This window comes from Phoca vitulina, unplaced genomic scaffold, assembly GCF_004348235.1.
Source record: "Phoca vitulina isolate PV1807 unplaced genomic scaffold, GSC_HSeal_1.0 scaffold11, whole genome shotgun sequence".
NCBI lineage: Eukaryota > Metazoa > Chordata > Mammalia > Carnivora > Phocidae > Phoca > Phoca vitulina.
Window position 1 is genome coordinate 22,837,833 of NW_022589714.1, and position 21,427 is coordinate 22,859,259.

Genomic DNA, 21,427 nt, shown 5'->3' on the forward strand with positions numbered 1-21,427 from the left:
GTAATAGAATTTCTCAAAGCATCCATATTATTCTAGAGTTTGCTTTTATTTATTTTTCTTTGTTTTTGTTTTCTCTGGTTTAAATTCTTAAGTGGCAAGAATACTATTTAAGCCTTTTCTTTCCCTGGCTGCAGGCTGAGTTGTTAGGATATCATTAGGATGAGATTCAAAAGCTCCTCTTAGATTTCAAACTAGGAGTAGGAATTTAGACATGGAGGGTTGATAGCCTGTAACTCAACAGGAAAATTTTCTCATTATGGGTTTCCTCTGCCTTTGGGTTAAACCTCCCTGGGCCAAGTTTTAAAGATGGTGTTTTGGGGCTTCCTTCTTAGTATATTGTGAGAGTGCTAACACTTCGGCACAATATTTCATAATTATTAAGTTCTGCTTTGTTTAGAAACCTCTTTCTCAGAGTTGCTGCTCCCTAATCTTCGTTCAGCAACCTGTTGATCTGATCTCATGAAGGACTGAATATTAGTTCTTTACTTAATTTATAGCTCTGATCCTTCTCTTTGGAAACGATACTCCAGAACAATATAAGACCAAATAACACACATGTCCTTAGCTAGTCTTGGACAGTTTGATTCATTCTCTCGCAAAGGAGAATTGAGACATAATAAGTACAACCCACCAAAATTTGAGGATATTCTGGTGTTTCCTTATTCCTGCTACTCCTTATCCCCAGTAGGAAAGAGTGGGAATGATACCTTTCACAACAAAGTGGTACTTGGAGTAATTTCTGGGTTTCTAGGTAGATCCTCAGAATGAGGGAAGTAAGGTAAACATGTCCTAACAGGTTTTATTAATAGAGTAACAGATACAATACTTTTAAAGTTAAGACCATACTTAATTTTAATAACAGCTCTAAAATTAGTTATATGACCAAAGTAAATCTCTTAACTCCTCTGAGTTTGTTCCTTCATTTAATATAGTGGTAATGATATGTATCACATGGGATTTATAAGGATTGAATGAGAAAATAGAAAATAGTGTTAAAATAATTAGCCTAGTTGCTGGCACATAGTAGGTGCTAAAAAAAAAAATGGATGGTATTCCTGACATAAATGAGGGAATGGTTTAATTCTACAAGGTGCCAGTGCCAGGCTATACCTTGAACAGTAGGAAAAGAGAATTATTAAAGTATTTTACTGATGTTATTTCAGTTAAACTGTGTCAACATGGCCTTTGATTCCTTCTTTTATGAAATTATCCTGTGTTCTTATAAGATATTTGAAATAATTAATATATGATATAATTCACTTTGTTATTAAATCAGTTTGTAACAACTTAGTCTTAAGAAATATTTTGGGGGCTCCTGGGTGGCTCAGTCGGTTAAGTGCCTGATTCTTGATTTCGGCTCAGGTCATGAGGTCGACCCCCGTGCTGGGTTCTGTGCTGGGTATGGAACATACCTAAGATTCTTTCTCTCTCTTTCCCTCTGCCCCCCCTCCACACGCCCTCTCCCTCACTCTCTCTAAAAAGAAGAAGAAAAGTATTATTTTGGCCTTAAAATCTCTAGTATCTACTTTAGAGAGATACATTGTCATTTAATTTGGTGCTCCATTCACTTTCAATAGAAAGTTTGCTAAACATGATTTAAAGTACAGGAATATTTCTCACAAATTAATGAGAGTGAGGGCAAAGGAAGACAATACACCATGTATTCTTAGCATCTTATTGATTGCAGCTAATGAATTGCAGTAACCTGGAATCCAGATTTGTTTTGTGTGTCTCAACATATCTATAGAGATGCTATCAGCTAGGAACACCTGGGGCACTCACCAGGGCTGATATTACTCTTGGCAGCCTCCATATACGTTTCCCCCACAGGAGCCAATGTTGTGGCCTCTGTGGTTCTTATGCTTACAAGATGTACTTTGCACCAACCATCAGGGATCTTTGATAAACAAGGTTATTACTCAAGTACTGGGGTGTAAAGGGCATACCCACAGGCCAGCAGCCAAGTTGCTGGCAGAGAGAGCGAGCAAGAGAGACTATGTGGACCTGGGGTTGTGCATTTATTGGGGTCAAGAGTGGGGCACCTACGGTTTCACAGATTCACTCTTTACTGGTGAATTTAGAACGAAAGAGTGGGAATTAGAGAGCGGGAAAGGAAGTGGCCAGTTATTTAGTTACACAGGGATTTGTATAAAGAGAACTTCATGGGTGGGGAAGGCCTGTCTTCTTATCTCGTTGTGTAGCTAGTCTCTGTGTCATACAGATGGCAATATGTTTATTTGAGATGGGTGTCTGAAATGGATGCCTTGGCAATTAAAAGCTTAATGTCAGGCATTGCCATTACAATCAAAAAAGCTTATGGGGGTAATCGGAGGGGGAGATGAACCACGAGAGATGATGGACTCTGAAAAACAAACTGAGGGTTCTGGGGGGGGGGTGGGAGGATGGGTTAGCCTGGTGATGGGTATTAAAGAGGGCACGTTCTGCATGGAGCACTGGGTGTTATACGCAAACAATGAATCATGGAACACTACATCAAAAACGAATGATGTAATGTATGGTGATTAACATAACATAATAAAAATTTAATTAATTAATTAATTAATTAATTAAATCAGTTAACATAAAAAAAGCTTATTCCTAGGCACTTACACTACAAGATTGCTTTATTTAGAAAAAAAAAAGTAAAGATGACTATAAATAAAACCCTATAAGTAGCCTGTGACCATACTATTACTGTTCACTGTAACTGTTTATACTATGTCTCAAATTTATGTGTGTCATTAAATCCTTGTAGCACATGATCAGTACATAATGGCTTTCCTAAGCACTAGAAATCTCACTTGTCACCCTTTTTTCACATTTTAAAAATTGTCTTATTTATTCCAATAGTTTTCCAAAACTTATATTTTATTGTTAAATATTCAGTTAGGCCAAAATTAGTTTTACTATTAAATTCTCAAAAGATAATATTAAGACTATTAAATGAATGTAGTTTACGCTGATTCTCACTAAATAAATCATTTTTTTCTCCTTTGCTAAGAACACAAGCATGCATAGACAAAATTAATGATTAAAAATATATGTTGTATGTAATTTAAACAAAGCATTATTATTTTTGTCAAACTGTTAATAGGCTTTTGTGAAAATATTTAAATTGTAACTTTTCTTATTTACATGGATGTATTTACAGTTGTTTGCCAGGATTTACTGGAAAAAACTGTGAGAAAGTAATTGGCCGCTGTAGACTGCTCAGCATCAACTGTCTGAATGAAGGATGGTGTTTCAATATAAGTGGAAGATTCAGAGTAAGTAATTTAATACATGGCTGAGTAATTTAGCACTTGAAAATACAATAGCTTCAGGCAGTCTGTATTTCAAATGCTTTTATTAATCTAAACCAGAGAATTATATCTTTATATGTATATTTAAACATGACTTATATAAAGTTTAGTAATGGAGGGGTGCCTGGGTGGCTCAGTTGTTAAGCGTCTGCCTTCGGCTCAGGTCATGATCCCAGGATCCTGGGATGCGCCCCGCATCGGGCTCCATGCTCTGCGGGAAGCCTGCTTCTCCCCCTGCTTGTGTTCCCTTCCTCCCTGTGTCTCTCTCTGTCAAATAAATAAAAATCTTAAAAAAAATAAATAAATAAAATTTAGTAATGAAGATTTTTAACTTGTAAGAATTATGTTGGAAGGGCATTAACAAGAGTTTTAGGCAGTGTGTTTATTATAAAATAAGTATATAGCATGGGCGCCTGGGTGGCTCAGTTGGTTAAGCGACTGCCTTCGGCTCAGGTCATGATCCTGGAGTCCCTGGATCGAGTCCCGCATCGGGCTCCCTGCTCGGCAGGGAGCCTGCTTCTCCCTCTGACCCTCCCCCATCTCATGTGCTCTCTCTCTCTCTCTCATTCTCTCTGTCTCAAATAAATAAATAAAATCTTTAAAAAAATAAATAAATAAATAAATAAATAAATAAAATAAAAAAATAAAATAAAATAAGTATATAGCTAATTGAGTCCTGGCAATATATCTCTGTATATGTAAAACCACAGTTACTAATGCCATAAGCTCTTAAACTAGATGGAGAATAAAGTTAGTGAGATAGTTAGGATATACAAATATGCTTTTTATTGGTGGATAGTTTTTGAAATGACTTTACAAGTACACAATGGGTGTGCGACAGACAGTAAGGCATATCTACAACTCAGCATTTCCACTTTCAGGTATATCTATTGGAAAAATTATCAGGCATGCACTGAAAGAGCCATATACAAGAATTTTCACGCCAAATCTAAAACAAACTTAAAGCCTAAGGATACTGTATGGTGACTAACATGACACAATAAAAATAAAAAATAAATAAATAAATAAATAATAAATATTTTTTAAAAAGCCTATGCATAGGAGAGTGGAAAAATTCATCATGGCAGAGTCACACCATGGTATTATAATGAGTGGTTAAAATAAGTGAACAATAGCTACATGTATTAATATTTTAAATATCAAAACATAATGTTGAATTTCAAAATCTTATTGAAGACTGACATAGATAGCCTGATAATAATTAATTAAAATTTTTATACACAAGGAAGTCCATACTTTCTATGATTGATAAATATATAGCAAAAGTATAAACACACATATCAGAAATATACACACTGGCTTTACTAGAAGGGCTCTCTATAAAGAGATGTGGGGAAAAGATCACTGAGAGTACAGAAGGAACTTCTAATCCATTTATGATGCTTTATTTCTTAAAACTGTTTTGGTAAATAATGACAGTAGGATTATGGCATTCATTTTATTGTTTTCTCTAAATACAAAATATTTTAATAAAATATTTTTAAAGTAATGAAAAGTCAATTTATGAAATGAATCATGACAAATTTATGTGTATACTTCTGGAAACATATGCTAAAATATAAAAATGTTATTATGTAAGAACACATAGGATAAGAACATAACATTCATTTTGCAGCTATAAAATGTTGATATTACAGCATGTCATTTATGGTCATTATTTCATTTGATCTTCACATAAATACCATTACATTTTATAGAAAATTAAAATGTCTATTGAGCTTTTAATATTTTCCCAAATTCATACATATTGGTAAGGATGGATAAAGCTAGATTTAAACTTATTCCAAGCAACTCTACAACTCATACTTTTAAGTACTATACATAACTACTTTCACTATAAAGAATGTACTAGCATCTCTTTTTCCTTTAAAATATATTTTTACCCTTTCCTTAATAGGAGATTGTCTAATTGAAATGTCTTTCCTGCTTTGGTTTGAATTTCTTTTATATTATACTATTTATATTTGGGCTTTGGTTTCTGTTTTGTCTTGAGATAGTCTCCGAGAATTTATCTCTGACTTTTATTTTTAAATTTCTCTTCCTCCACCATCATTTCTTCCTGGAAAATCTCACCTGTTCTAGTATGTCAACAATTATCTATATGTTACTGACTCTAAATCCAGTTTTAATTTCTTTTTTAAGGAACTAGACTGGACTTATTATTACCTTGCCAAATCTGCTTTTTCTATAATTCTACTTTAAGTTTAATGACTTTTCACTAGATAAAATATTAGCAAGAAGGAAATGCTATTGGCCTTCTCATTGGGTTAAAATTTAGGTGATGATGAAGATGATGTGCATTACGAATGTTTTTAACACTATAATATTTTTTCAAAAATATGTTTTTCCCTACTGATTAATAATCTTAGTTATGGCTATATTGAAGTTTTGAAATAGTTTATATTCAATTAACTTAATTTATATTTTCATGATACTTAAGTTCAATGTGATATATTAAAGAAAATAAAATATATATTATAGTCAAATTATTTTTAGCTTGTAAATATAAAATGCATTTTTGGAATTTTTAACTGATATTTGTTTTTCTACTCTAATTTTGCATTATTAACTTTTGAATATATCGACCAAATTCAAAGAGACTATATGATAAACTATAATATTTTAGGAAGAGATTTAAACTATTTCTCCTCCTGTTTGGAGAAAACAAATATATTTATATTCAGAGGAAAGAAGAGAGCAGGCATAATGCAAGCAAAATGATACACTTAAATTCAACTATATCCAGGATCACAGTAAATATAAATTGATTACACACTTCAGTTAATAGGCAGAGATTATTAATGGTACCTGAAGCAAAACTCGAATGTTGAAAAGATACTCATTTTATATAAAAAAGATAGAGACATATTGAAAGTAAAATAATGAGAGAGATATATAAAAATTAGGCAAAATAAATACTGGTGTAGTTTTATTAATAAGGTAGATTTCAATATCAGGAACTATCAAAGATGGAGGACTTTATTTCACAAAAATAAGTGGGTCAACTAATCATACTGAGTTATACATTTAATAAAAGAGATTCAAAATATATGAACCATAAACTGACATAATCCAAAAAAGGAATAAGTAAAAGTAAAATTATATTTGAGAGATGAATACTTTCCTTTCAGTAATTGGTAGAATAAGTAGACAGAAAATCAGGAGGGATATACAAAATGTGAACGGTACTATCAATCCACTTACCTAAATGACTACAAAATGGTACACACAACAGTTGCAGATTACTTATTCTTCTCAACAACACATGTACCTTATTCAGAGGCCTTTTTCATTATGGGGGAGCTGAGGGCCGTAGCTGGGGCATTTCCCATGTGCCTCCAGGGAGACCTCTTTATGTAGGGGGGCCTTGACTAAGCCAAATTTTCCACATTGACTTAATACTTTTCCACCCCTAGCCCTCTTTCTCTACCTTTCCACCAAGTCCATATCAAGAGCCTTTTCTTCAGGGCAATGAGAGGGTTCCCTCATCTGTGTTGCAGCCACTGGATCTTGCCTCATGTTGTTCCTCTGGGGGGAAAAATACCTGTAGCCTCTTTGTTCCTGTTAACAGCACTGTGGCAATAAGTGAATAAAGGCTTGAATATTACTATTTTCAATTCGGCTCTATGCCCTAAGTGATCTCCTTGACCCTTGATTGCTTGCCAAGAAATTAAAAAACACTCTGTCATAGTGGGGCATATTTGTTACTTCATGCAAAATTATATGTATACTATATCAGTAATTTTTAAAGAAAAAACAATAAATTTCAACAGTAGATTTTTATAAATAATCTTTAGATAAAAATGCAAATGGAAAAGAAGCACATTTTTAAAATGTTCAGATAGATGAAATATCATTTAAGGCAGTATGGACATACCGTTTTATACTTTTCCATCAAAACACAAAAGTATACATATTTATTGCAACAGTATTTTCACATGTATTCAGGGAAAATAGGACCACCAGTTGGCAATTTAGAATATATACCTAAAGTTTTTTCATCTGTAATAATTCAGAAATACCTGAAAATAGCTGTAATAATCTAGAAGTACCTGAAGTAAGAAAGCAGGATTATATTAAACATGTGTAGAAAATATTCACTATATTGTTGTTTATTTTAGAATAGAAATAATCAAATTAAGCAATGAGAATAGCTTAAATATTATAATGTGTCCCTATAATAGAATACACCTCCAATTTAGACTATGTTTTTCAAGTGTATTGGGATATTTGGAAAATACTTAGATCGAAATAATCTGATGAAAAATGGCTATATTATTCTAACTGTAATTTGGGTTTAGATGTGTATATGTAAGGTATTTATCTTCTTGTAATAAAATAAAATATGTATTTCCTGTGTTGTGGGAAAGGTCAACAGGCATGGCAGCACTACTCCCACAGAGATTATCCATTGGGTTTCACCTCCCAGAGTGTTCAGACATCATGAAAGATTATATATCAAGAGCCCAGGCTTTTCCAGGCAGTAAGAAGTGCAGGGGGTTGGGGGAGCCAGTTAGATGGCACAAGGTGATACAGTTTCTGACTTACCCATCCCCATAATCACTCAAGACTTTGTCATTTTAAATAAATGTAAATTTTCCCTATAGATTTGCACTGACTTAATGGAAAGAGTGAAATATCTGAGGCCTGTAATCTATATAGTCTAGGAACAAGTTAATAGACACAGGGACAGGGAAGCAGGGAGCCACAGAGAATCATGGGGAAGAATGGCTTAGGGAATCACAGAGAGGCTCTGAGTTAAAATCCAGATCTAACTTAACACCAAGGTTAACCAGAGTTGTGTTGGCCAGTGGAGGCTGGATGATATTTGTATTGTACAGATATGCATAATATGGGCTAAAAGGAAATAAACCAACAATGTGACAGTGGTCTACTCCTGTTAATGGAATTAGATGAAAATTATAATCAGAAAAAATGATTTACTTCTTTTGAATATACATTTAATTGTAGTATTATGAAGGATAAAACATATTCCATAATTACTTTAAGATTAGGAAGTTTATATTAAATGCAATAGGATGGACAATATTAAGTGTAAAAAAAATGTATGTCAGAACCTTATTAATTCTAAGCCATGCTCCTCATCATGAGTTAAATTTCCCTTTTTTCAATTCATTTTCTCTATAATTAAAGTGGCAGAAGGATGCTGAACTTTCTCACTGAAATTGTGATGAGGAATTTCTAATCAAGCACTTTCACAATGTCAATATTAATCTCAATATTAATAATATAAATAGCCCCCATGATAAAACAATTGTTACACCCCAAATGAGAGTCAGATTTCTAATAGCCACCAAAAATAAATCATTGAAAAAAAATTAAGAACTCAAACAGGGAGAGAACTGTTCTGATTGTCATTTTCATGTTTATAAAAATGAAAAAATTACAGCCACTAAATTAAAAATATGATTGATACTATGCACACAATAAACTAAAAATATAGGCACTGTGCAATTAAATGCTATTTACATTGCCTCATAGCAATGATTCAGGGTTTCTTAGAGTTTCAATGATTTACTAATAAATTTAATTTCATTTTAATAGATATTATACATACTTAGAGCCACAATTTCTGGTCTGTGCCTATCCAAATATTTTATAACTTCCTAATGTTATGACAGAATTGTTGACTGCTGCTTTTTATACCATCAAAAAAAATACCATGAGAGCTTTATATACAGCTCCTTTGGTTCTCTTCTTTTATAACCGGTTGAAGGATGCAGATATAAGAAAGCAGTTTATGTTTTATCTCATCTTTTTAAGTTTCCTATAAGGTTTCACTGGGGAACCAACAAAAAAACAAAATTTAAAACTCATCTAGTTTAACTTTACCATCTGTTTCATTCCTCTTTTCTATTTCCATCCTCTAGTTAAATCTTTTTTTTTTTTACAATAATTTTCAGCAAGCGTGACTTATGCAAACTCATACTGAACACTGAGAGAAGTAAAGCTCAAATTAGAATTCCATATGAATACAATTTGCATTTGGGGTAGGAGTTAGAGTTTTAAAATTTTAGTTGCAACAACAGAAAATCTAAACAGAATATTTCTCTCTCTCTTTCAATCTCTCCCTCTCTCTCTTTCTCTCTGTCTCACACACACATACGCACACAAGAATTTGAAGTCTCACAAAATTAGGCTTTTCAGGGGCTAGATCAGGTAAGCATTAAACCAGAGGCTCAATGTTCATATTCCTTCTAGCTCACACTAAAATAGCAACAGTGCCCTCGAAGTTCCCAGAAGAAACCAGGCATACTCTGTTCTGCCTCAGGGCCTTTATCTTAAAGATTTTGACCCAAATTTCTGGTTTGTGGGGTTTTTCATTCTGTTTAGGTATTTTCTCAAATGTTTACCTTTTCAGTGAGTTCTTCCATAGACACCCAGTGGAAAATGTTAAATACTCACTTCTGGTTCATACATGTCATCTCCTTTTTTTAGTTTCTTTTCAACAACCATTGCCATCCAGTTTCCCAGATAACAGTATAGTTCTTCACATATCTTTTTATTGTCTATAAGTGTATATTAGACTGAAATTTAAGCTCTATGTAGGTAGATATCTTTGTTTCTTTGTACAGGACTACCCTTCTTCCAGGGAAGGCAGCAAAATTTCAGCAAAGGCAAGTCATGCCAAGTGTAGCAGATGGGAACCTCTTTGGAAGGATGCCTCTATGTAGGAAGAACACAAACTCCACAAACTGACCAACAGGAGACATCTCTCTTAGGCATAGGGTAGTCAAAGCTAACTTGACACTGAATTTGGGGAGCGGTACATTTGGTGAAGACGGGAAGAATTATGTGATACACAAAATACCCCTCAATGTTGGTTTTTTTTAATGTAAAAAAATGTAAAGGTCAACAAATCAAAGAAAGGAATGTTGGATAAGCTAACTATGTTATAGACACTCAAAATATTAGTTTGCACACATATACAAAACGAAAAAATCTAATATTTACACTATGATCTGCTACTAAAGCCTAAGTTGAACAGAAAAGCTGAAACTATTTCCTACTGGCCCATAACTATCCTAAGCTCCTAAAGGTACCTTGTAATTGTACCCTCAACCAGAAAAATACAGCAATACGTTCATTCTTTATCAATCCTCAGAGACATTTCTTGAGGTTTAGAGAATGGATGGATAGTGCCATAGTTTGTGGTGAGAGATATAGACATCTCTGGAAAAGAATAGGTAAGGTCAGATACGAAAGATCCCAGAGCAACCAAGTGTAATTTTTGTCCCCTGGGGGATACAAATGTCTAGAGACATTTATGGTTGTCACAAATACAGATTGTGTCTGCTCCTGGTGCCTGTCTTAGCAGCCAGGTTTGCTGCTAAGCATCTTGCAATGGACATGACAGCCCCCACAACAAAGAAATATCAGGTCCAAATATTTATACCACTGTGGTTGAGAAAACTGGACTTAGGAAGTTTAGGCTGTGTAAGTTGGAGAATAGTTAAACCTGTGCACAGAAAGAAAAACAGTCTTCATGAAAGTTAAAGAACCTCAGACTTAAAGAAGAGAAGCTTTTGTCTCAAACTAGCAGACCCCTAGCATAAGATAACACTCTAAATTGAGAAACATTTTTTCCAGTTTATGTGGGTGCTGCAACTGAGTCAGGTACATAGAGTTGGTTAAATCAAATTGCTTTCTTATTCTTTTTCTTCCTTTGTTGGGAATAGACTAGTTACTTTCAGTTCAGAAAGAAGTATGTATGCTGGTTGGTCACAAACTCTGCTTTTCAGTCCTTCCCTCTGAAATACTGACTTAGGGACGCCTGGGTGGCTCAGATGGTTAAGCGTCTGCCTTCCACTCAGGTCACGATCTCAGTGTCCTTGGATTGAGTCCCACATAGGGCTCCCTGCTCAGTGGGGAGCCTGCTTTCCCTCTGCCTCTGCCTGCCACTCCCCGTGCTTGTGCTCTCTCTCTCTCTGACAAATAAATAAATAAAATCTTTTAAAAAATATTGAAATACTGACTTAGATTAAATTTGTTTGAATTTTTTTAAGATTTTATTTATTTGAGAGAGAGAGAGAGCGCGAGAGAGAGCATGACCTGGGGGGAGAGCCACCTAGGCACACCGAATTTGTTTCAATTTTTCCTCTTATTTATATTATTGAACATTTAGTTGAAAAATTTAGAGGTTAAGTAGCATGAAATATGTGATGAGAACGAGTTCTCTCTACTTTGTTTTTAAGGAGGGGGGAGGCAGGAGCAGGATTCCAGATTTATTAAACATAAAATGGCTAAATTAAAGAGTCATTGAACTGCTTGAAGTAGCTTTAGGAAGGCTATATAATCAGGGTCCACTTCAATAATCTCCTGGTCCATGTCTTATACCTCAGAAATTGTTATCCCTTTGCTCTTCTCTCTCTTTCATAGACTAGTTTCTCAATGACTTTCTCTATCTACTTCATTAAGTGGGTAATTTATCCTGTTCTGTTCAGATTTTTGGTAGGGAAGTTGACTGTTGCCTAAAATAATGTTTGAAAGAGAATCATGTCCTCACAGTAGCTTTAAACTTTTAAGTCTTTTTCCTGTGCATATGTTACTTCTTTATTTTAGTTCTGCAATATATTTTAATCATTTGAATCCCAAGCATATTTTAAATAAGCAAGCACAAACAACATGTTTTGACTTGGAATAAATTTTTTCAAAGAACTCAAGAAAAAAAATTTTCCTAGGGTTAGTGTTTAACCGATTGTCAAATGATTTTATTGTCCTACATTGTTAGTAACAAAAAGTGGTAGGAACTTCTTTTATGGTTGGACTCACATGGTATTAGCCGAGTCCCCTTGACACTGCCTTCCTAGGCAGCAAGCAATGATAAAGCAACAGGTATCCCCATCTTCGAAGAATTAATAGAAATTAAAATTACCACACAGCTTGTATTATATGTCAAGAACTTTGTGTACAGAAAATATACTGGGGTCTTAATAGTAGTTCTGGGACAAAAATAGAAATGCTCAGAGATTAGAGTTTATGTCAATGTCACTTCTAGATACAGAGTAGATATGTAAGTTAACTGATTTACAATAAATAATAACTTTGTAATTTCACATATTTTTATGTGATTATAATAATTCATACTAGCTGTATAATAGCTAATGATGAATAAACTTAAATGATGAATATATTTAAAAACTCTCATATTTAAAAAAAATTGATTTTATTTGATTTTATACTATTATCAATTTATAAAAGCAAGAACGGAGGGTGTTTCAAGCATATATTTTATCGTTTCTTTTGCCTACTTTCAGCAGAATTTTTATGTCAGGTGATAAAGTAAATTAAAACAGCTTAAGTATAAGAAGTGACAACCTACTCCAAACTAGTGCAATCCTGTGAATAGTTGAAATCTAGTTTTAGGACTGTCTGTGACTAATTGATACAGATGAATCAGTGCAGGTCAGACAAAAAGGTTGGTTCTGTATCTTGGAAGGAATAGGCTCATCATTCATTGGTTAAAATTCTGTGTTTACTTTGAAATGGTAGGCGTGCTTGTGAGTCCATTTGTCACCTACTTAGGGAAACAGCAGGCATGCTCATAAAGTGAGATCTTGTCTTTTAACATTTTGCTCTTCCATTACTCACTCAGACAGGAATAGCCCCTGCTAACATATCCAGCATGTGTACGTGACTTACTAATCTATCACCCACACCAGGATACATTGGAGAATTAAATGGGGTTCTATCAATTACTTGTCTGGTATAACAGGCATTGAACCAGGGCTGGTTTATACATGGAACACTGTTTAACTGGTATTCTTCCCCAATATGGACACCGAATTTTTATAAATTGTGATCTATATGATCCTGATATTATCATTAACAAATTATGAAGTTATGTTTCACCTAGCACTCTAAGAAACCAATGAAAGCATTAATTAAAAATGAGGTGATCAACACTACAAAGTGAGAATCATATATAATTTACTATACAGCTATCATCTTGAGGGCAGATGTAATCGGGGTAACACAGAGGCCCATGGGTTAACTAACTTTCATTCTTCCACAATAAGTTTTGGTGAAAGCCTTTGTCAGGGGTCTCTATGGAAAATGTTTCTACCCTTCTTTTCATCTCAGATTTTGTAGCCTTCTTATTTGTGCCATGTGACTAGTTGTTCTTAATGAAATAATATTTATGGAAAAACTACTTTGTAGAAACTGTACCTAGGCATACACTGATGAATAAGACAGGTCATGGTCCTATCCCATGCTTTACAGTAGTCATTCTAAGTTTAGGTTTGATGATTGTATCTTAGGGGCTCCTGGGTGCCTCAGATGGTTAAGTGTCTGCCTTCAGCTCAGGTCATGATCTCCAGGTCCTGGGATCAAGCCCCACGTTGGGCTCCCAGCTCAGCAGGGAATCTGCTTCTCCCTCCCTTCTGCTTCTCCCTCTGCTTGTGCTCTTTCTCGCTCTCTCTCTCAAATGAATAAATAAAATCTTTAAAAAATATATAAGGAAGGATTAAAAAGGAATGAAATATTGCCATTTGCAAAGACGTGGATGGATCTAGAGAGTCTTACACTAAGCAAAATAAGTCAGTCAGAGAAAGACAAATACCATATGATTTCACTCATATGTGAAAGTTAAGAAACAAAACAAATGAACATAGGGGGAGAAAAAGAGAGGCAAATGAAGAAACAGATCTTAACTATGGGGGACCAACTGAGGGTTACTGGAGGGGAAGTGGGCATGAGGATGGGTTAAATAGGTGATAGGGTATTAAGGAGGGCACTTGTGATGAGCACTGAGTGTTGTATGTAAGTGGTGAATCACTAAATTCTATACTTAAAACTAATATTACATTGTATGTTAACTAACTGGAATTTAAAGAAAAATTTGGAGAAAGAAAAAAAAGAAGGATTATTTCCTCAAACTGACGGCTTAATGTTAAATATATTTCCTACCTCCTTTCCCCAGCTCTTCATAATCTTTTCTTACCTGAACCTATGATTGGACAGAAAAGTTCAGGGAATAAGAATTGCATGCAGATGAATGGTCACAAAAGGAATCTTGTAGGTCCTGAAAGAATAGGAGCGGCAGTATTTTTGTTGGTTGTTGCCATTGTATTTTGACTAGATTTACTATTAGCAAATCTGGGCCAGTCCCTAATTATTCTTACATCTGTTATGTGAACAGAGAAAGGCATTTGCTTCACCAATTCTTTGCCAGTTACCAATTTTTCTCAGCTAGTCACCTGAAGTCCTAATTCTTTATCTTTCTAGATGCCCTTCACAAAGTTAGTATGTTTTTGCAAGCAATCTTTCTTAATTTACAAAAATTCCTTCTGACAATATGCTGATGACTAGAACTCTACAATAAGGTGCAAAGTTTAACTACATAATTGTAACAAAAAGGCTTAATATAGACTGTCACCCAGTTAAATTTTCTTGCAAAGAAAATTAAAATTACTCATCTCATTTGAACAGTGAATATAGAAATTAGGATACATAAATTAAATTTCAGTTTTAAAAAACTAGGTGCCTCTGTTACTCTTACTCTGCAAAGTTCTAATTTTCTTTTTTTTTTTTTAAAGATTTTATTTATTTATTTGACAGAGAGATAGAGAGAACAAGTAGGCAGAGAGGCAGGCAGAGGGAGAGGGAGAAGCAGGCTCCCCGCCGAGCAGGGAGCCTGATGCGGGGCTCGATATCGGGGACCCTGGGATCATGACCTGAGCCAAAGGCAGCCGCTTAAGCAACTGAGCCACCCAGGAGCCCCAAAGTTCTAATTTTCTAACCACTTCTTTTTAATTCTATTCTATCTCTTTAGTAATGATTTTAATAACTCAGTGGTGGTAACCAAGGTGAATGAGCTGAACTTTAAAATGAACCTAATTGACCCACAGAAGCACATTGTCCCTAATTTCCTCATTAAAACTCCTGATTTAAATGTAAGAAAGACCTGAAGAAATTATAAAATTATCTAGAATCACCCCCAAAGAGGATGCCATGGTGAATTTTAGTATTTTTAATATGGTCCAATTTGATCTATTTTATGAGAACCAGCAGTTAAAGTCATACTCATATCTACCCATTTATGAAAATATATTCGGTAGCTTATTTAGGACAATATTTAATATTTAAGTAGCTAAATATAAAATGTAAAATCAGTGAGGTAGAAATTGATTATAAAAAATGATACAGGAAAAACTATGTTTTTTGGGGGGAAAGATTTTGTTCAGATGGAGAAGATATTTACACAAACATTTAATTTAAAAATTTACTTAAATAGCAAAATGTTAACTACAGTCGAGTTGAAGTAATATAACAAAGTGCTACAAAACTTGATCTGTATTAAAACAAATAAATGAGTAATTATTAAATTATGTTTTCCATTACTTATTCAAGTAAAAAAGAATATTTGAGTCAGTCTGTTAAGAATGTATTTTTCCTGGGATGGCAACCTTATCAAATACGTCTGATGACATGCAAAAAACAGCATCAATTGGAAAATTAAAAATCTGTGGAAACAAAATTAATACATTTTTAAAGGAGTTGAGAGTTTGTTCTTTCTCCAGAAAAGATGAAATTTATAGCAAAAAATAAAACAAAAAACTCTAGAGTGAATATAAGTTAGTTGAAAGATAAAACTGAAGCTGTTTAGTTAAATAAATAATTGTTTTATTTAATGTTATACTGCTATTATAAGAAGTTTCACTGGAATTTAGCTGGGATGAAAATTTTAGTAGGGACTTTGATTTTCCACAGTCATTCGTTTGATCACAGAATAAGACAAATGAATGTTATCTAGTCTGTGAAAGAAAGATGAAGACAACAAATTAAAAAAGGGAATTTTAACATTACTGTAAATGGTAAAGATAACCATTTCTTCTCTCTCTCAGACTATCAAATACGTTCCTGAAATTGAATATAATTTGGCATTCAAAGTCATGAAGTGTGTGAGAGACCATCACTGGTGTTTAATGTCTTTGTTAAATTCATTTTTAGTCTGGTAGCCAGAAATTTATTTAGGAGCAAAGATAATCAGATTATTTTCATAGTTCTTTGGGACTGATTGAACATAAAAGAATTACTTCACTCTTTGAAGGTTTTCCATGCATTTTCTAATTTTCTTCATTTAGTTTAAAGCAATGATAGTAGTTTAATAATAGACACTGTGTTTGAGAGGTTTAAAAACAAAAGTCTTTCAGAGGGAATAAATACATTAGGGAACAGGAGAGCCTTGGAGAATACTACAGTTTATCCATACTGACATAGAATAATTTTACAAAATCCATATGTTTAAGAATGGGAAGAGAGGGAGAGTCTGGAAGATGGTAGCGGAGTAGGAGGACCCTAGACTCACCCCATCCCATGAATACAACTAGGTAACTATCAAATCATCCTGAATATCCCAGAAATTGCCCTGAAGACTGACAGAACAAACCCCACAACTAAGAGAAAGGGTTACATCAAAGAAGGCTGCAAGTATGGAGACAGGGTTGGGGAGAGAAACGGATCTTGGCCTTTGTGGTGGGAAGGGAGCTGCAGTCATGGAGAAAGGCTGGGAGCTCATGAGGAAAAGGAATCCCCATAGCAACTGGCTTGGAAATCAAAAGGGGCGGAATTTTGTGACTTCTGACAATTAGCAGGGCTTAAAGCCTAGAGTTTTAAAGGTCAGGGGGCTTGGCTTGCTCAGCAGGGAGTCTGCTTGAGATTCTCTCGCTCTCCCTCTGCCCCTCCCTCTGCTCTCTCTCTTTCTCTTTCTCTCCCCACCCCACTAAATAAATAAATAAATAAATAAATAATCTTTAAAAAATATGAAGATACTTATTGGAATTGAGAGAAGAGTGGAGGACATGAGTGAAACCGTTGACACAGATAAGGAATAACAGCAGAGACAAGGGGCTCAAAACCAAAATCAGAAACACACTTGATGGAATAAATGGAAGGCGGGAAGAAGCAAGCAGAGGAATTAAATAATGACCTAGAAGACAGAGTAATGGGAAGTAATCAAGCTGAACAAAAGAGAGAAAAAAATTATGCAAAACAATAGACTTAAGGAACTCAGTGATTCCATCAAACATAATAATATATATATAATATATATCTATAACTATATAATTATATATAATTTAGCCAAGAATGAAATCTGACATTCACAATGACATGAATGGAGCTAGATAGTATAATTCTAGGTGAAATATGTCAGTAGGACAAAGACAAATACCATATGATTTCACTCATATGTGGGATTTAAGAAACAAAACAAATGAGAAAAGGGAAAAAAGAGAGAATGAAAAATCAAGAAACAGACTGTTAATTATAGAGAACAAACTGTTAGTTACCAGAGAGGGAGGGGGAGGGGATGAGTTAAATAGGTGATGGGGATTAAAAATTGCACTTGTGATGAACACTGGGTGATGTATGCAATTGTTGAATCACTCTATTGTACACCTGAAAGTAATATAACACTGTATGTAAACTAACTGAAATAAAAATAAATACTTAAAAAAACTTCAAAACGTAAAAAGCCAAAAAAAGGTGGGGGAGAATATCACTTGCTAAGTAAACACTTTAAATACATATGGATAATGGAGCATCTGGGTGATTCCGTCGTTAAGTGTCAGACTCTTGATTTCAGCTCAGGTCAAGATCTCAGAATTGTGAGATTGAGCCCTGCCGTGGGCTCCGTGCTCAGCATGAGTCTGTTTGAGATTCTCTCTCTCCCTCTCCCTCTGCCCCTCCCATGTGCACTCTCTCTCCTTTTCTAAAAATAAATAAATAAAATCTTTAAATACATATTATTTATTTTGTAGATAATATATTATTATATATTTACACATATATATTTATATTTATAAATAAATAATTCTGTTTATTATATAATTATATAAATATGTAATTATTTATAAAATAAATTCATATTATTTATATTACATTATCTATGTATTTATATAATATATATATTCATATATTCTATATAAATTTAATTTTTCTTCACTCCAAAATAGTAAAATATACCTAGGCAAAACATGTCTACATATTCTTACACAGTTTATAAAAATTGATAAGTGCTTAAAATAAATATAAATATAGAATCACCAGGGAATATAGATCTTGTAGTCATAAGTATAAGGCATGATTTAGGGATATAGCTTCTTTGAAAGAGAGAAGTTTAAGATACTTAATACAGCAAGAGAAGCAGGATATCTAAAAGAAATCATTATCTAGCCTAAGAAATGTGGCTGTTAGAATAATAAATCAACATCTAGAGTTGTTTTTAAAGCTTCTTCATACTATCAATCAAGATCAGTCTCCCTTTATAAAAAAAGGAAAAACCTTAAGGAAAGCATCATCAAATACATTTGGCATATGAGATGTTAAATCAGTTGGTTAGGATTATAAAATTTTTATGAATACGTATTTTGTGTCAATCAAATAAAAGTCATAAAACTTTGGTACTGCAAAATTTGCTCCTTTCTGATATAATATATACTGACATGTGATGCCAAAAAAAAAAAAGATTGCTTTCCTTTTTATGGGCCATTCTCTTGATTTTCTTGCTTCTTTTTACTGCCATTGTGAAACTACTTCATCATTGTCTTAATTTCACTCTTTGTTTACCAAAATATGCTCTCACAGGCTCATTGAAGTTCAAAGTCAGTTCAAGTTTAGGTTTCTAATATGTGCCAGTTAATTAGTTCACTGTCAACAACAAGATAGATGTTCACTTCCAAATGCATGTTTGTATATCCCCGCCCCCTGGCACCCCACTCACTTCCAAAAGAAATAGTATAAATGCTGAATTGTTTGCCATTTTCAATTTTTATATATAAACTTGGCAGTCAAGTACAGGATAAATTGACACTGCTATTTTCTGTATATATTTTATTAGCAATTTATAAATATCTACTATTTACTGCAATAAATGTAATATTAATTTCCTTACAGAAATATGAGCTATATATTTTGTAGGATAAGGGCAAATTTAATACAGTTGATAGATACTCAAATTTGAAACAATCCTCAGAAAATGAGTTTAGTCTCATCTCTAGATGGAGGAAACTTTTGATAAGAGTGTTAGGTAAGTGGGGCGCCTGGGTGGCTCAGTCGTTAAGCGTCTGCCTTCCGCTCAGGTCGCGGTCCCAGGGTCCTGGGATCGAGCCCCGCATCAGGCTCCCTGCTCGGCGGGAAGCCTGCTTCTCCCTCTCCCACTCCCCCATTTGTGTGCCCTCTCTCGCTGTGCCCTCTCTCGCTGTGCCTCTCTCTCTGTCAAATAAATAAATAAAATCTTTAAAAAAAAAAAAAAAGTGTTAGGTAAGTTATGCTGTGGTGATTAACCCCCACAAACACACAGGTGCATACACAAATATTTCAGAGGCCTGAAACAACAGAAGATAATTTCTATCATCACATGCCAGCTCAGCTCTGTTCCTCATTCTCATTCATTTCAGGAATAATACTTTGAATGTATAATCTACTGAGGACAACTAACCATCGTGGTTTGCAGAGGACTGAGTGCCTTCATTGGACACAGGAATTTCAATACAAACAAAGTCAAGTCCCAGGCTAACAGTTGAGTTGGTCACACTAAATCCACTCTACCACAACAGTTTAACCCATTTTATATAAAAAGAGCCATATTTCTATTTCATGGATGAAGGTTGAAACTGCCACAGATTTCCACAGGATTGCTGCCACAGATTTCCAGACTGCCACAGATTTTCTAACAAACATTTGTTACCTAATACATGAATTCAATGAGGAGTATTAAAACTAAGGATTATTTTCTCCCCTCCCGCAAAAAAAAAAAAAAAAAAAAAAAACTAAGGATTATTTTTAAAGCATTAATTCCAAGTGTTAATTTGGGGGGATTAAAAAATAAAATAGTTAAGTGAGCATTTCCATGTGAATGTTTTTTAATCCTCATGGAACCAAATAAAATTGATGGAGAAAAATTATTACTACCATGTTATCTGAGGTCACTGTAGAACCTTAGGTAACTTAATGGCAGAGAAGACCATTCATACTACTGGAAATTAACTTTAATGTAAAAGAGAGGCCATTTTAGAGTAACTGAGTTTTACAGACACCAATTTGGTCAAATTATGCTGAATCATCAAGTCTTTCTATTTAGGTTTATAAGAATTAAGAAAATAGTGTTTTGATAGGTAGTATTTTATTAGTCACCATGTCCACACGAATTCAGAATGACTACTTTTCCTTAATTAATTAATCAATTAATTAATTTTTCAGATTATTTCTCATCTTTAGTGTTGACTCCAGCTAGTTATATGGCCATTTATTAATTAATATAGAGGCTTCTACTTTAATATTCATATTTTGTCTAGCTATTAGGCAATTGTATTGTGAATCCAGGTAAAAGGTCATCATGGCTTGAAACAGTGAGTACAAAGATCACTTAGTGTAGTAATTGCAATAAAGGAAATTTCAGATGTTTGTGATTCTTTGCACCCCATGACTCAGCTATTCTAACCTTGGCCAATTCGGGGGAATTTTCTCACTGAAAGCTTGGAGAGTTAGAAATAAATGTAGCGTATGCTCTAAACAGAATATGTAATAGTAGTCTGTCCCCAGAGCTTAAATTTATCTTATTAGTTTATGCCATTCTAAAACCTCAGCAAAGTAGCCTGTATTAAAACTTGATGGCTTGAATGTGACTTGAAATTGTTTAAATTTTATTAATTCCATTGTGGGTGTAACCAGATATGAATTCTGTCTTTGAAGATACTAGGGATCACCATAGACAAATCATATTATTAGAAAATATGCCCTAATCATATTAAAATATTTTCAAATGATACACAAATTTTTAAAAACCCAACAAATTTTAACAGTACCTTGGCATTTCATTGTGTTAATCCTATTGGTTCACCTGTGCTTTAAATAGTGTATCTCTTAATACCATAGTTACTTTTAATTTGTAATATACATGTTCATATACCACAGAAATTGTGACTTCTTTAGAGGAAAAGCCCAATTAACTTAGGTCTGGGTGGAAGCTGAGTGGGGTGGAAGATCTCAGAAACTGGATAATCATTATGCTATTTCTGCTGATTGGTTTTCTTCTGTAGAAGGTATGAGTGCTGAGTGGAGCATCTCTTGGCATTGTG

The 21,427-nt window shown here is 34.0% G+C and overlaps 1 protein-coding gene across 1 annotated transcript in view; it reads left to right on the top strand.

Moving 5' to 3' along the window:
- LOC116635504 (protein eyes shut homolog) overlaps positions 1-21,427 on the top strand; it is a 370,431-nt gene that overhangs the window by 321,495 nt on the left and 27,509 nt on the right. The window contains exon 7 of the mRNA XM_032409551.1: positions 3,152-3,266. Coding sequence (XP_032265442.1) covers positions 3,152-3,266 — 115 coding nt within the window. The remainder of the gene's footprint in view (positions 1-3,151; positions 3,267-21,427) is intronic.